We start from the raw sequence: 16,502 nt of genomic DNA, 5'->3' as shown, positions 1-16,502 counted from the left end.
ACTTAACATGTTGCTGCAAATGACAGCATTTCTTTTTTTTTTGGATGGAATCTTGCTTTGTCCCCAGGCTGGAGTGCAGTGGGTCGATCTTGGCTCACTGCAACCTCCGCCTCCCGGGTTCAAGTGATTCTCCTGCCTCAGCCTCCCAAGTAGCTGGGACTACAGGTGCGTGCCACCACGCCCAGCTAATTTTTGTATTTTTAGTAGAGACAGAGTTTTGCCGCATTGGACAGGAAGGTCTTAATCTCTTCACCTCATGATCTGCCCACCTCGGCCTCCCAAAGTGCTGGGATTACAGGCGTGAACCACCGCACCCAGCCTCTTTTTTCTGGCTGAATAATGTTCCATTGTGTGTATATACCACATTTTCTTTATCCATTCATCTGTTGATGGGCACTTAGGTTAATTCCAAACTTCGACTGTTATGAATGGTGCTGCAATAAACATTAGTACAGGTATCTTTTTGATACATTGATTTCCTTTCTTTTGGATATATACCCAGTAGCAATTTGCTGGATCATATGGTAATTCTATTTTTAGTCTTTCGAGGAACAGCCATAGCTGTTCTAATTTACACAATGGCTGTACTAGTTTACATTCCTGCAAACGATGTACAAGAGTTTCCCTTTCTCCACATCCTCAGCAGCATTTGTTATTGCCTGCTTTTCTTTTCTTTTTCTTTCTTTTTTTTTTTTTTTTTCCTTGATGGAGTCTTGCTCTGTCACCCAGGCTGGAGTGCAGTGGCACAATCTCGGCTCACTGCAACCTCCACCTCCCAGGTTCAAACAGTTCTCCTGCCTCAGACTTCCGACTAGCTGGGATTACAGGCACATGCCACCATGCCTGGCTGATTTTTATATTTTTAGTAGAGGCGGAGTTTCACCATGTTGCCCAGGCTGGTCTTGAACTCCTGACCTTGTGATCCACCTGCCTTGGCCTCTGAAGGTGCTGGGATTACAGGTATGTGCCACTGTGCCCAGTCTGCCTGCTTTTCGATATAATGGGTGAGATTTTAACTCATTATAGTTTTGATTTGCCTTTCTCTGATGATTAGTGATGCTGAACATTTTTTCATGTACCTGTTGGTCATTTATATGTCTTCTTTTGAAGATTTCAGATCGTTTGCCCATTTCTTTTTTTTTTTAGAAAGTGTCTCACTTCATTGCCCACACTGGAGAGCAGTGGTGCAGTCTTGGCCCACTGCAACATCGGCCTCCCGGACTCAGGTGATTCTCCCACCTCAGCCTCCCGAGTAACTGTGATTACAAGTGCGTGCCACCACACCCAGCTAATTTTTGTATTTTTTGTAGAGACAGGGGTTTCTGCCATGTTGCCCAGGCTGGTCTCGAACTCCTGAGCTCAAGTTATCCGCCTGTCTCAGCCTCCCAAAGTGCTGGGAATTTCCCCATTTAAAAATGTAATTTTTTGTGGGTTTGTTTTTGTTTTGTTTTTTTGCTAGTAAGTTGTTTGAGCTCCTTATACAGTCTGATTATTAATCCCTTGTAAGATGGGTATTTTGCAAATGTTTTCTCCCATTCTACAGGTTGTCTCTTATTGATTGTTGCCTTTGCTGAGCAGAAGTTTTTAGCTTGATCAAATCCCATTTGTCTATTTTTGCTTTTGTTATTTGCCCTTTTGAAGTATTACACAAAAAAATTTTTCCCCAGAACAATCTCCTGGAGCATTTCCCCCAATGTTTTTTTCTAGTAGTTCCATAGTTTCAGGGTTTGGATTTAGGTCTTCAGTCCATTTTGATTTGATTTTTTGTGTATGCTGAAAGATGAGGAGTCTAGTTTCTTGTTTTTTATTTTGAGACAGAGTCTTGCTCTGTCACCAGGCTAGAGTGCAGTGGCACGGTCTCGGCTCACTGCGACCTCCGCCTCCTGGGTTTAGAGCAATTCTCCTGTCTCAGCCTCCTGAGTAGCTGGGATTACAGGCATGCGCCACCACGCTCAGCTAATTTTTGTACTTTTAGTAGAGACAGGGTTTTGCCATGTTGGCCAGGCTGGTCTTGAACTCCTGACCTCAAGTGATCCACTTGCCTCAGCCTCCCAAAGTGCTGGGATTCCAGACATGAGCCACCGCATCCAGCCTAGTTTTATTTTTCTGCGTATAGTTATCCAGTTTTCTCAGCACCATTTATTGAAAAGACTGTTCTTTCCCGCATTGTATTTTCTTTGTGCTTTTTCGTGAAGATGAGTGGATTGTAAATTTTTGGATTTATATCTGGGTTCTCTGTCGTCCATTGGTCTGTGTGTCTGCTTTTATGCCAGTATTGATACTGGAAAGGTTCCCTTGTCCCCCTCACAGGGTGTGTGATGGGGGTGTGGCTCCCTTCTTCAGTGCCCTGCTGTTCATACCTTTAGGGAAACATACAGATGGGCAGGTTATGGGTCTCTGACACCAGGGGCAGCATCTAGGGGTGACTGTTTACAGCTCCTGAAGCCCCAGTGCGTTTGTGTTAATGTGTGCTCTTTTAGTTTTGCTGTCTCTAGGTGGCTTGTATTTATCAGCTCAGTTAGACCCTCTGCATTATCGCAAGGGTTTTCTGTATCCCGGATTCTTGCCTTGATGTACCAGAAAAGTCAGATCACATGTGGGCTTGGAGAATGAGTGCAAGATTTTACTGAATGGTAGAAGTAGCTCTCAGCAGCTGGACGGTGAGCCAGAAGGGGATTGGGAAGGCAGTTTTCCCCTGGAGTCGGGCCGCTCAGCGGCCGGACTTTCCTCTGACTGCCCCACCCGAACTCCACATCGTTCTGCAGGTCAGTGGCCTGCCGGCATCTGCCAGTGCCTGTCAGTGTGCTCTTCAACTGATGTGTTCCTCTGGACATCCAGCCACTTGTGCGTTCTTCTGCTGATATGTTCCTCTCAACGTCCAGCCAATTGTATGTCTCTGCTTGCTGGGGTCTTGGGATTTTTATAGGCACACCTTGGGGGCGTGGCAGGCCAGAGTGGTCTTGGAAAATGCAACATTTGGGCACCAAGGCAGGAGTGCCTGTCCTCACCTAGGTCTGTGGGCACAGGCCTGAGGGTGGAGCCCTAGCCAGGCACCTGCCTTTCTCTACCCAGCACTTCCCTGCCCTGCTCCTGTATCAATACCATGCTGTTGTGGTTACTATAGGTTTTTAGTAAGTTTGAAGTCAGGTAGTATGATGCTGCCAGTTTTGTTATTTGCTCAGGATTGTTTTGGCTATTTGGGGTCTTTTGAGGTTCCATGTATGTTTTAGGATTCTCTTTTTCTTTCTCTATGAAGAATGTCATTGATATTTTGATAGGGATTGCATCGAATTTGTAAATTGCTGTGGATAGTATTGTCATTTTAACAAAATGAGTTCTGGCTGGGTGTGGTGGCTCACGCCTGTAATCCCAGCACTTTGGGAGACCAAGGCAGGCAGATCACTTGAGGCCAGGAGTTCAAGACCAGCCTGGCCATCATAGTGAAACCCCATCTCTACTAAAAATACAAAAAATTAGCTGGGTATTGTGGTGCGTGCCTGTAATCCCAGCTACTCGGGATGCTGAAGCAGGAGAATTGCTTGAACCTGGGAGGTCGAGTTTGCAGAGAGCCAAGATCGAGCCACTGCACTCCAGCCTGGGTGACACAGCAAGACTGTCTCAAAAGAAAAAAAAAAAAAAGAAAGGAAAAAAAATTAATTATTCCAATCCATGAACATAGAATATCTTTCCATTTTGTGTGTGTGTCCTCTTCAATTTCTTTCATCAGTGTTTTATAGTTTTCCTTTTATAGATCTTTCACATCTCTGGCTAAACTGATTCCTAGGTATTTTATATTCTTTGTAGCTATTTTAACTTGGATTACTCACTTGGGATTTCTTTTTTAGATTGTTTACTGTTGATGTATATAAATTGTATTGATTTTTGTATTTTGATTTTCTATCCTGCAATCTTTCCTCAATTTATCAGTTCTAACAGTTTTTTGGTGGAATCTTTAGGTTTTTGTAAATATAAGGTCATGTTATCTGGTAACAAGGCTAATTTGACGACCTCCTTTCCAATTTGGAGACCCTTTATTTCTTTCTCTTGCCTGATTGCTCTGGCCTTTCCTTTTTTAATAGCTAAAGACATTTTTTTTTTTTTTCTTTCGAGACGGAGTCTTGCTCTGTTGCCCAGGCTGGAGTGCAGTGGTGCAATCTTGGCTCATTGTAACCTCTGCCTTCTGGGTTCAAGTGATTCTCCTGCCTCAGCCTCTCAAGTAGCTGGGATTATAGGTGCCCACCACAACGCCCAGCTAATTTTTGTATTTTTAGTAGAGACAAGGTTTTACCACATTGGCCAGGCTGCTCTCGAACTCCTGACCTCAAATGATCCACCCCCCTCGGCTTTCCAAAGTGCTGGGATTACAGGCATGAGCCACTGCGCCTGGCCAGAAAATTATTATAGGGATTTTAAAACAAAAGTCTTGCAACAAATTATATAAATAACACTTTACCTTTATTAAGTGCTTTTCAAAAAATGACATCAAGACCACCCTGGACTGCCAGCATCCTTGCTATCCTATTCACACTCCGTCTTCTAAATCCGAAAATGAAAGCTAATTAGTAATGAGTGTGGCACTTAATATTCCCTAAATGTTAAAGGACTGCCTATTATAAGGTGACCATTTAAATAGTTGTTCTTTTTTTTCCTTTTTTTTCTTTTTGAGTGAAAAAAGGGTACTTAGACATTAGAGGTGTTAGATGCATACTGCTTTCTGAAACATTGATTAAAGGCGGAAAATATGTACATCCTAGAACTTAGGAAATGGTGATTTTTGGGGGCTTCCTCTTAATCATTTGTCAAATGAACTGGGTGATTCTAGAAGGTTATTGCTGTACTTGTATTTTGGGAGCGATAGGGAGGTAGCAGTATATTCCAAACAAATTTATTCCATACAAAATCTGTTACATTTTACAAGTACTTGCAAAACTGAAAGTCATACCTTACTCAAAATTTCTTCCTTAAGTTTACCCTCACTGCTTTACTCTTTGTATTAAAGTCAGTGAAATTGTCAAAAGTGAAGAGACTGGATTATCAAGATACAGTGAATGGAAAGGGATGCCAAAAACTCAGTGTTTATAAATTGAATTTGTTACCATTTGAAATTTCTTTGTTTAATCTTCAGGAGATTTCACCAAAATGATATATGTCTTGCTGATGATGTCTTTCATATAATTCTAGACAAATTAACTAGAAATGAATGTATATAATTGATATAGTTTGGATATTTGTCCCCTTCAAATCTTATATTGAAATGTGATCCCCAATGTTGGAGGTGGGGCCTCGTGGGAGGTGTTTGGATCATGGGGGCAGATCCCCAGGAGTGCCTGGGTGCTTTCCCCACAGTAATAAGTGCGCTGTCACTCTATTAGTTCATGAAAGAGCTGGTTGTTTAAAGGAGCCTGGTACTTCCTCCTCTCTCTCATGCTTCCTCTCTCACCATGTGACATGCTTGTTCTCTGCTCCCCCTTCACTTTCTGTCACAAGTGAAAGCTTTCTGAGGCCTCATGAGAAGCTGAGCAGATGCTGGTGCCATGCTTATACAGGCTGCAGAACCGTGAGCCAAAAAAACCTCTTTTCTTTATAAAAATTACCCAGCCTCAGGTATTCCTTTATAGCAATGCAAAACAGACTAACATATTAATTGTACTATAGAACTAAAAGTTGGTTAAAAATTCTGTTTCAGAAGCCTGTCTTTCCTAGGTTAAAATTCTGACTCTGCTGCTTCATTGATGTATGACTTTGGACAAGTTACTTAATCTCTTTGGGCTCTGGTTTCCCCCAGCCCTAAAATGAGGATACCAGTATTCCTTGTGGAGTCATCTAAAGGCTTAATACTGGTAAATAACTTACAGTAGTAAAATGCCACATAACAAGCATTTAAATATTAGCTATTGCTTTTATTATAAAAATAAGAGTTTATTAATGAGGTCAATGTTAGGCTTAAACACTAGAGTACTAAGGTCACGTAATTTCCTGGTGACTGGCAGTTTAAAGATGAGATATACCACATGTGAATTGGTATAAGAAACCATTTAATGGTGTAGAGACAACATTTATGTGTACTATACAACAGTATACTTCCAATTCCTTTCTCCCATCCTCTGTGCTATTGTTACGTGTTTTACTTTTACATATTATATAGACACTTTACATTTCTTCTCTTACTGATGTAGACTGCTAGTTAATCTTTCACAGTGATTAAAAATAAGAAAAATGCTTTTATATTTACCTTCATTTATGCCATTTCCAGTATTCTTATTTCTTTATGGAGGTACATGTATCTCTAATGGCATATTTCCTCCAGCCTGAGGTACTTTCTTGTACCCCTTTTTGCTGGTAATGACTTCTCTGTTTTTGTTTCCGTTAAAAAAAAAAAAAAAAAAGGGAAGCAAAATATCTTTTCTTTTTGAAAGATATTTTCACCAGGTACAGAACTTATGGTTGAGTTTTTTTCCTTTAGTGCTTTCAATATTTCACACCATTGATTTCTGGCTTACATAATTTTTGATGATAATCCAGCTATAATTTTTTGTTTTTTTTAAATGTAATTTTGTTTTTCTTCTGGCTGCCTTAAACATTTTCTTTTTATCTTTGGTTTTGAGAAGTTTCAATGTGATTTGTCTAGTTGGTTTTTGGGATTATAGGTGTGATCTATTCTGCTTGTTCTCTGAACTTCTTAATATCTGTGGTTTTGTGTCTATTCATTTTGAAAATCCCCAACCTTATCTCCTCAGATATTTATTTTGCCCCATTCTCTTTTTTTTGTAGGATATCAGGATTTCTTGAATGTTACATCATTGATATGATCTTACAGCTCTTGGGTTTTCTGTTCTGTCTACCTTCCCCTGCCCGCTCTCCTCACATTTTCCCCCTTTTGTTTCGTTTTGGATAATCTCTTATGCAACTCTGTTGAGTTTATTCTTGAGCCATTCCAAAGCATTCCTCAAACTCCATTAGCATATTTTTCCTTCATCTCTGACAATATATTGGGTTTTTCCTTCTTTCTGTGACTTAAAATTTATGGTTGAAACATAAGTGCTTCATATAGGACAGAAGAGACTGAGCCAAGTAGTATCTTCCTTCAGCTTGGGAAGTTGAGTCAATATAGTCTATAGTTTAGCTTAATTTTGGTCTTGTTGCTATGGTTACCCTCAGTGCTATACAGGCTTCAATTTCCATTCTAGGGTTACTTTTTTTTTTTTAGGGGTTAGGGCTCTTTCTTAGAGGTTTTTTCTAATGTTTGCTCTACCTTCAACTTTTGATGTTACCTTCTATTTGTTATCACACTTCAAAGACATTCTCTGTAGTCCTATTTCTGTCCCAGTTTTAGGCAGGTGCTGTGTCCCTGGATATTAGGGGTGACACTTTTACATTGATCTTCCTTCTTCCCAGTGATAGGGGATCTGTAAGGTCTGGGGCCATTATGTTTTCCTGCCCTTCCCCAGGGATAAAGGTGTTTTTGTTTTTGTTTTTCCCTGTTATTTTCTTCTAGTTGGGAGTGGGAGATGGGGCAACTAAAAATAGTTATTTTACAAAGTGTATTAGTTCTGTTTATTTGGTTTTTTAAAAAATACTTTTAATGTTCTGTAGCTATTTCCTTTGGCTAGTTTTTGCTGGGTTGAGTTATCACTGGCACTAGAGATAGATAGTTTTTGACATCAGTTGTCAGGTGTTATTAAATATATTTATAAATATAATTTGGTGACTAATATATATTTTCAGTTTTCATATTGACTAACTTCTTGAATTATTGTTTAATCATGCATTTTTATTGACAAAAACTTTGCCTGGCAGATAGTAGGCACTCAACAAAGAACTGTTGAATGAATGAATTTATTGTCATTTCTGTTGTCCCTTTCCTATGCATAGTTTTTCTTCTTTATTTCTGATTACTATAATACTTATTTCTGAGAGTATTAAAAAATATTTTTTTGAGTCTCTTTGAATTTCTGAACATTCAGTTAGAGAGTATCTTTTTTTCCAATCAAAGTAATGTGCGTAAGTTTTCCCAGGTTTGAAGGAAGTTGTGTAATTGCACAAAATTCTTATCACATTATTGTGGCTATTGGAGGACCTTTGTACTCTTGGACCTTGATAAGGACTCCCAAGAGAAAGAATAAATAATTCAGTTGTGTGGGTCTGTAATATGCAGATACTCCTCTACTTACCCTGGGATTACAGCCCGATAAACCCATTGTAAGTTGGGAATATTGTGAGTTGAAAAGGCATTTCATACACCTAACCTACCAAACATCAGAGCTTAGCCTAGACTGTTTTAAATGTGCTCAGGCCAGGCGCGGTGGCTCATGCCTATAATCCCAGCACTTTGGGAGGCCAAGGTGGGGAGATCATTTGAGGCCAGGAGTTCGAGACCAGCCTGGCCAACATGGTGAAATGCCATCTCTACTAAAAATACAAAGTTAGCCTGACATGGTGGCACATGTAATCCCAAGTGGCCTGTAATCCCAGCTACTTGGGAGACTGAGGCAGGAGAATTGCTTGAACTGGGAGGTGGAGGTTGCAGTGAGCCAAGATGACGCCATTGCACTCCAGCCTGGGCGACAGGAGCAAAACTCCATCTCAAATAAATAAATAAATAAACAAAATATTTATATATATGTGCTCAGAACACTTACATTAGCCTTCAGTTGGGCAAAATCATCTAGTGCAAATCAGATTTTATAATAAAGTGTTAAATATCTCATGTAATTTATGGAGTACTGTATGGTTTCTACTGAATGTGTATCACTTTCACACCATTGTAAAGTTGAAAAATCAAGCTGAGGACCATCTGTACGTATTTTACAGTAGACACAGTCTATTCTTGGCTGAGTGCAATAATAAGGTCCAAAAGAGGAAGAAGAGGGAGAAACTTAACATGATTTCACTAAAATTTACCAGGGCCTGTTCTGGAGGTGGAGATAAAATTTGTTAAAGACGATAGCTGCCTCAGATTCCTCAACAACTGAAATGCCTCCTAAGGTTGGCTTTATCATCTTTTTCCAGGTGATTTACTGTTCTTTTGGTGGAACATCCAAAGGGCTGCACTTCAATAATTTAATAGTTGGACTTGTCCTCCTTACAAGAGGCAAAGATGAAGAGAAAGCAAAATGTAAGTACTTTTATTATCTCAAAAATAATTCATCTATGTGCAGAATAATTTATCTCAAAATTCTGATGACAGGTAGAGGATTTGAATTGACATTTTCCCAAAGAACATATACAAGTGGTAAATAAACACCTAAAAAATGTGCAACATAATTAATCATTAGAGAAATATAAATTAAAACTACAGTGAGATACTACTTCACACCTACTAGAGTGGCTAAAAGTAAAAAGCCTGATAATAAGTGTTGAGGAAGATGTGGAAAAATTGTAACCCACATCATACATTGCTGATGGGAGTATAAAGTAGTGCAGCAACTTTGGAAACCAGCCTGGTGGCTCCTCAAATTGTTAAACGTTGTTACTGTGTGTCCCAGCAATTCCACTCCTAAGTTTGTACCCAAGAAAATTTAATACATATGTTTACCACACACACACACACACAAAAACTTGTACAGAAATAGTCATAGCATCATTGTTCATAATAGAAAATGGAAACAACCCTAATGTCCACCAGCTGGTAAATGGATAAACAAAACATGATATATCCACATGCTGGAAAATTACTCTGGTATAAAAAGGAATAAAGTACTGATTCATGCTACTGTATGGATGAACTTGAAAACATTTTGCTTAGTGATAGATGTCAGTCCCAATAGGCCATATATTATGATTCCATTTGTATGAAATTTCAAGATTAGGCAAATCTACAGTGGCAGAAAATGGTAGATTAGTGGTTGCTAGAGGTATCAGGTGAGAGGGAAATGGAGAACAACTGCTAAAGGGTACAGGGTTTCCTTTTGGGTTGGCGAAAATGTTCTGGAATTACATAGGAGTGACAGTTGCACAACCTTATAAATATACTTTAAAAATCACTGAAATGTTTACTTTAAAAGGGTGAATTTTATGGGATGTGAATTATGTCTCAATATAACTTATTTTTTAAAATTCTGATGACATAGTCATAGTAGTCTATTTGTTTCACAAACAAAACCAAAGTTTACTTACCTGATAACATTTTATATATGTTATTTGTAAAAGGTTTAATTTTTTTAATGTTTTACTTTTAACTTCAGAAATTAATTTTATTAGGTGAATTATCTAAGCAGAGAAAAGAGTGGCACCTTATTCATTACCTTTAAATCCTGCTGATCAGGGAAATGCTATAATGAGAGGACACCATTTCCCCTGCTAAATGTGAAAGGGAAGATAATCTTAGTTGCTTAGTGTCCGTCTGTGTTTCGTGGGATATAGATTTATTTACTTTTAAAAAGTTCATTCATTTAATTATTTATAAGGTCTTCTGTCCCCTCATTCTTTTCTTTGAACTCCCCAAAGACAGATCTGCCTTACCAAAAGCATTCATAAGCACTGCATATTTTATTGAAGATTTCCCAGGGGAAGTATGGAAGCTGTTTATATTACACAGAATGTAACATTTTGTTCCCAAAATTCCTTTGCTTTTATTCTTGACCACCATATGCTGGGTCTTTCTCTCTTCCTTCTTCCTTTTCTAATCTGCCTACTATGGTCTGAATATTTGTGTCTCCCTCAAAATTCATATATTGAAATCCTAACCACCAAGGTGATGGTATTAGGGGATGGGGCCTTTGGGAGGTGATTAGGTCATGAGGGTTAATCATAAGTATCTTATGAGTGGGATTAAGTGCCCTAATAAAAGAGGCCCCAGAGAGACCCTTTATATTTTCCCCTGTGTGAGGATACAATGAGAAGGTGGCTGTCTATGAACTAGGAAGTGGTCCTTCACCAGACACCAAATTGATGGTGTACTTCCCAGCCTCTAGAACTGTGAGAAATAAATCTGTTATTTATAAGCACCCAGTTTATGGTATTTTGTTACAGCAGCCTCAACAGACTAAGATACTGCCCTGAGACTGCTTCTAAATTTCTCAGAATCCCCTCCTATTCTTGAATCTAGACCATTATTTTTAATTCTTGCTATGGTTTGAACACGTTACCCAAAGTTCATGTGTGGAAACTTAATCCCCAGTGCAACAGTGTTGAGAGGTGGGACCTTTAAGAGATGATTAGATCATGAGGGGTCCACACCCATGAATGAATGAATGCTGTTATCTCAGGAGTGAGCTTCTTATCACAGGAGTGGCATCCTTATAAAGGAAGAATTCAGCCTCCTTCTCTCTCCCTCTTGCATGTGTTCTCTTGCTCTTCTGCTTTCCGCTATGGGATGATGGAAGAGCAAGAAGGTCCTTTTGCCGGATGCAGGTGCCTTGACCTTGGACTTCTTAGCCTCCCGAATTGTAAGAAATAAATCTCTGTTCATTATAATAAGTTGCTAGATCTGTGGTATTTTATTATAGCAGCACAAAATGGACAAAGAGATCATTTTTAAGAAAAGTTTTATTGAGGTATAATTGTCATACAATAATATGCACATATATAAAGTATATATTTTGATACGTGGTTTTGTTTTTGTTTTTGGAGGGGATAGGGGACAGAGGAGATAGCCTTACTCTGTAGCCCAGGCTAGAATATAGTGGCACAGTGGCACATAGTTCACTGCAGCCCTTAACTCCTGGGCTCAAGTGATCCACCTACCTCAGCCTCCCAAGTAGCTAGGACTATAGGTGCATGCCACCATGCCTAGCTAATTTATTTTCTTTATTTTATTTTTGTAGAGATAGGGTCTTGCTAGGTTGCCCAGGCTGGACTCAAACTCCTGGCCTCAACTGATCCTTCTGCCTCTGTCTTCCAAAGTGCTAGGATTACAAACATGAGCTAGCATACTTAGTTACACATTTGTATATGTTTTGACACGTGTATATGCCCAGTAAACCATTACCATAATCAAGATAATGAATGTATCCATAAACCCAGTTTTATGTATTGGAATATAATTGTGATCTTGATTTTTGCAAATTAGCATTTCTTCACCAGCAGAAATATAAATTGGCCCCAGGCAGCAATAATTAAAAATACAGGACAGGTATGGCAGTCATGCCTGTAATCCTAGTTATTTGGGAGGCTGAGGCAGGGGGATCTTTTTAAGGCCAGGAGCTTAAGGTAACAGTACAGCAATAAAAATAATACAAATAAGAAACAATACACTATAACAACTATTTACATAGTATTCACATTGTTTTAGGTATTATAAATAACCTAATGATGATTTAAAATATATGGGAGGATGTGGATAGGTTATATGTGTCAACTGAAAAAAATTATGATATCTATAAATTTGGAAAAGAAACTTTATTTCTTATAAAGGGTTATAGCCTGCAAGTTGGCCATTTTGACAGGCTGAGAAACATAGCCTCCAGCAGATACCCCAAACAGGTACTGTGCAAGGGAGAATAGAACAGAGACTTATGCTGAAGAGGTTGGCCAGTTGTACATATTCAACAGCTTATCGGAGGGGCCATGAATATTCATGAAGTGGTTCCTGACACATGCGTACTGTTATATGTGTCCCATGTTTACTTTGGGGTGGAAACTTAATATTTAAATGCATTACAGTTAGGCCCGATGTTTACTTTGGGGTGGGGACTTAATATTTAAATGCATTACAGTTAGGCCCTATAAGTCAAAAGGTGAAACAAGGACAGCAAGGCAGTCAAGTGAGCAGCCTCTGTAAACCAGCCAGAACCAGTCCATGGTCAGTGGTCTTCTTATCAGGAGACCACTAACTTGTTGATAGCTACTGAAATAGCTCTCTTGTCCAGTCAAAGCTGTAGTTATGGCTTGTGGAACAGGAATCAGTAGGTTAGCATTTGGTGGTGAATGAGCTGCAACTGTTTCAATATTGCTTATCTCAAGGCCAGTGCTTATTCAATAACTGCTAGAGAAAAAGAAAAATGGCCAGGCACGGTGGCTCATGCCATGATATTTTGAGGTGGGTTGTGATGGCTCACACCTGTAATCCCAGCACTTTGGGAGGCTGAGGCATGTGGATCACCTGAGGTCAGGAGTTTGAGACCAGCCTGACTAATATGGTGAAACCCCGTCTCTACTAAAAATACAAAAATTAGCTGGGCGTGTGACTGTAATCCCAGCTACTAGGGAGGCTGAGACAGGAGAATTGCTTGAATCCAGGAGGTGGAGGTTGCAGTGAGCCGAGATTGCACCACTGCACTCCAACCTGGGCGACAGGGCAAGACTCTGTCTCAAAAAGAAAAAAAAAAAAAGAAAAGGAAAAACATTGTAGCAGTTAGAACATAGTTTATTGATTGATTGAGACAGGGTTTTATTCTGTCTCCCAGTCTGCAGTACAGTGGCAAGATAGCTCACTGCAGCCTTGAACTCCTGGGCTCAAGTGATCCTCCTGTTTCAGCCTTCTGAGTAGCTGGGACTAGAGGCACGTACCGCAATGCCCAGCTAATTTTTAAATTTTTTGTAGAGATAGGGGTCTCGCTATGTTGCCCAGGCTGGTCTCGAACTCCTGGCCTCAAATGATTCTCTCGTCTTGGCATCCCAAGGTGCTGGGATTACCAATATGAGCCACCATACCTGGCAGTTTATTCTTTAAGTGTAGGGGTACATGACTTAATGCCTTGCCTGGCATAGCTTAGGTTTTGTTTACAATTTGGGATTTTTCTGCCACAGAGTCTGGCAGTCTTCTGATCTTTATTTTTAATGCTGGTTAGTTGTTGCATCTCTAAACTGCAAAAGGGATTGGATATAATGAGATGTGTCTGACTGCCCATCCCCTCATGACCAGTATCTGTTTTTAAGGATTTTCTGGGGTCCCCTTGGCCAAGAGAGGGAGTCTGTTCAGTTGGTTGGGGTGCTTAGGATTTTCTTTTTTAGTTTTCATGTACAAAATACCATGCCATTTTATATGAGGCTTGAGCACCTGCAGATTTTGGTGTCCTTGGGGGTTCTGTAACTAATCCCCTACAGATACTGAGGTACAACTGGTAACAATTTTTTAAGTCACAAACATATATTTTTTAAGTTTCTTCATTTTTTAAAATGTGATTGTATTAGTTTTCTAGGGCTGCCATAACAAAGCACCACAAACTGGGTAGCTTAGAACAACAGATATTTACCGTCTCATAGTTCTGAAGGCTGGAAGTCCAAAATCAAAGTGTCAGCAGGGCCATGCTTTCTCTGAAACCTGTAGGGGAAAATTCTTTCTTCTCTCTTGCTTCTAGGATGACTGACAATCCTTGGGGTTCCTTGGCCTGCACCTATATCGTTCTAATCCCTGCCTTTCTTACACATGGCTTTATTTTTCTGTTTGTGCTTTTCTTCTTATAAGGGCACCAGTCATATTATATTGGGTCCCACCCTAATGACCTCATCTTAACTTGATTATATCTACAAAGACTCTGTTCCCAGATAATCTCACATACACAGGGACTTCAAGGTTAGGACTTCAGTATATCTTTAGGGGGATAAAGTTCAGCCTATAACAACAATATTTCAAACATATATCTAATATGTACCTCCACCTAGCTTAACTATTTCTTAACATTGTATCATATGTCCCTGATTTGATTTTTTAAAAATATTAAAACTAAGGTGAGGTTTTCTTTGTATCCCTTCATGATCCCATTCTGTTCTTCCCTCTACAGAGGTTACCACTTTCATGAATTTGGTGATTTTTTTCTCATGCTGGTTTTTATACAACATGTTTATGTGTCCTTAAACATTGTCAACTACTTTGCAGGTTTAAAGTTTTAAATAAATGGTACACATTAGTTCCCCCCTTATCTGCACAGATCTGTTCCAAGACCCTCCCAGTGGATGTCTGAAACCATAGATAGTCCCAAACCCTATATATACCGTTTCTTCCTGTACATATGTATCTATGATAAAGATTAATTTAAAAATTAGGCACAGTAAGATATTAACAATAATAAAATAGTAATATCATAACAATATACTATAATAAAAGTTTTATGTGAATCTGGTCACTCTCTCTGTTAAAATATCTTCCTGTACTCACCCTTCTTGTGATCTGTAAGTCTGATAACCAAAATGGCCACTAAGTGACTAACAGGCGAGTAGCATGTGGATACACTGGACAACAGGATCATTCAGGTCCCAGGTGGGATAAAGAGGGAGGCAAGAGATTTTATCACGTTACTCAGAACAGTGTGCAATTTAAAGTTTATGAATTGTTCATTTCTGGAAATTTCCATTTAATATTTTTGGACCTCTGTTAACCACAGGTGACTGAAACCTTGGAAAGCAAAACCATGGATAAGGGGGTACTACTGTACTATACAGATGATTTTGTCATTTGCTTTTCCTCTGAATATTATATCTTTTGATATTTATCCATCTTGAAACACATATTTTAACTTCTATGTAGTATTTCATTGTGTGTATCTCATTTTACCTGTTCTCTTGTTGACAGACATTTATCTTTTTTTTTTTTCGAAGTTTTGCTCTTACAAACAGTATTTCAGTGAACATCTTGTATTTTGTACGCAGGTTTCAGAGTTTTTCAAAGATGGAAGTGGAGTTTCTGGAATGTCTCTTGACCTTTACTAGATTTTGCCAAATTACTCATGAAAATGGTTGCAATAATTTGTGCTCCTATTAACAGTGTATAAGAGGTCCTGTTTCTCCTAGTCTTTGCTAACACTTTGTATTGTAATACCTAAAGATTTTTGCAAATTTGGCATGTTTGAAAAGATACTACACTGCTGTTTTAAATTTTTGTTGCTGGATTATTTTAAGGAATAAACTATATTTATAAGGTGCTTGGCCCTAGTAATCACTCAGTTATTGTAGCTTTGTCTTTTCTCCCTACTTCCACCAACGTATATTTGGTCTTTGTTAAGATTAATTTATTCTATCTTTCTTTTTCTTAGACATTTTTAGTCTTTTTTCAAGTGAATCTGGGAACTATGTTATACGGGAAGAAATGGAAAGAATGCTCCATGTGGTGGATGGTAAAGTCCCAGATACACTCAGGAAGTGTTTCTCAGAGGTATAGTTAAAGATTTACATTTTATCTCTTTTCATTGACAAAGTATTAACTCTTAGTTGTGTAATAAGTTTTAAGTATGACAAACAGATGTTTATGTGCAGATTACTCTTGGCATTTTTATATTTATTGATGTTTCCATTTATGTGCTATTGCATGACTCTCATTAATGTTACATTTGTAAATCTGAAAATTTTCAATTCTACTGTAAAGGCAACTATTCATACTTAGAGTATAATGAAACACAATTCTATATACTCACACTAACACAGTAATACACACACACACACACACACACACACTCCTGCAGGAACCTGAAACAGTGCTCATGTTGTAGTGTCTTTGCTTTTCATCACGGATATCATTCATTCATTAGCCTTGAGCCATCTGTGACCTGTTTTATCAAAGCCTATTTTGTCATTTATTTCACCTAGTTGATTTGCATAGTGAAATATTTGTGTTAAAAAATTGTCAT

General features: G+C 38.8%; 1 protein-coding gene across 10 annotated transcripts in view; it reads left to right on the top strand.

The window, feature by feature from the left end:
• USP32 (ubiquitin specific peptidase 32) overlaps nt 1-16,502 on the top strand; it is a 214,028-nt gene that overhangs the window by 80,835 nt on the left and 116,691 nt on the right. For all 10 annotated transcript variants that reach the window (XM_034942618.3, XM_055101663.2, XM_034942617.3 and 7 more), the window contains 2 exons: nt 9,010-9,115; nt 15,912-16,030. In XM_034942618.3, the coding sequence (XP_034798509.1) occupies nt 9,010-9,115; nt 15,912-16,030 (225 nt within the window). The remainder of the gene's footprint in view (nt 1-9,009; nt 9,116-15,911; nt 16,031-16,502) is intronic.

Source organism: Pan paniscus, chromosome 19 (genome assembly GCF_029289425.2).
Source record: "Pan paniscus chromosome 19, NHGRI_mPanPan1-v2.0_pri, whole genome shotgun sequence".
Classification (NCBI taxonomy): domain Eukaryota; kingdom Metazoa; phylum Chordata; class Mammalia; order Primates; family Hominidae; genus Pan; species Pan paniscus.
Note: the sequence above shows the minus strand (reverse complement) of the source record. Positions and strands in the feature narration are given on the sequence as shown.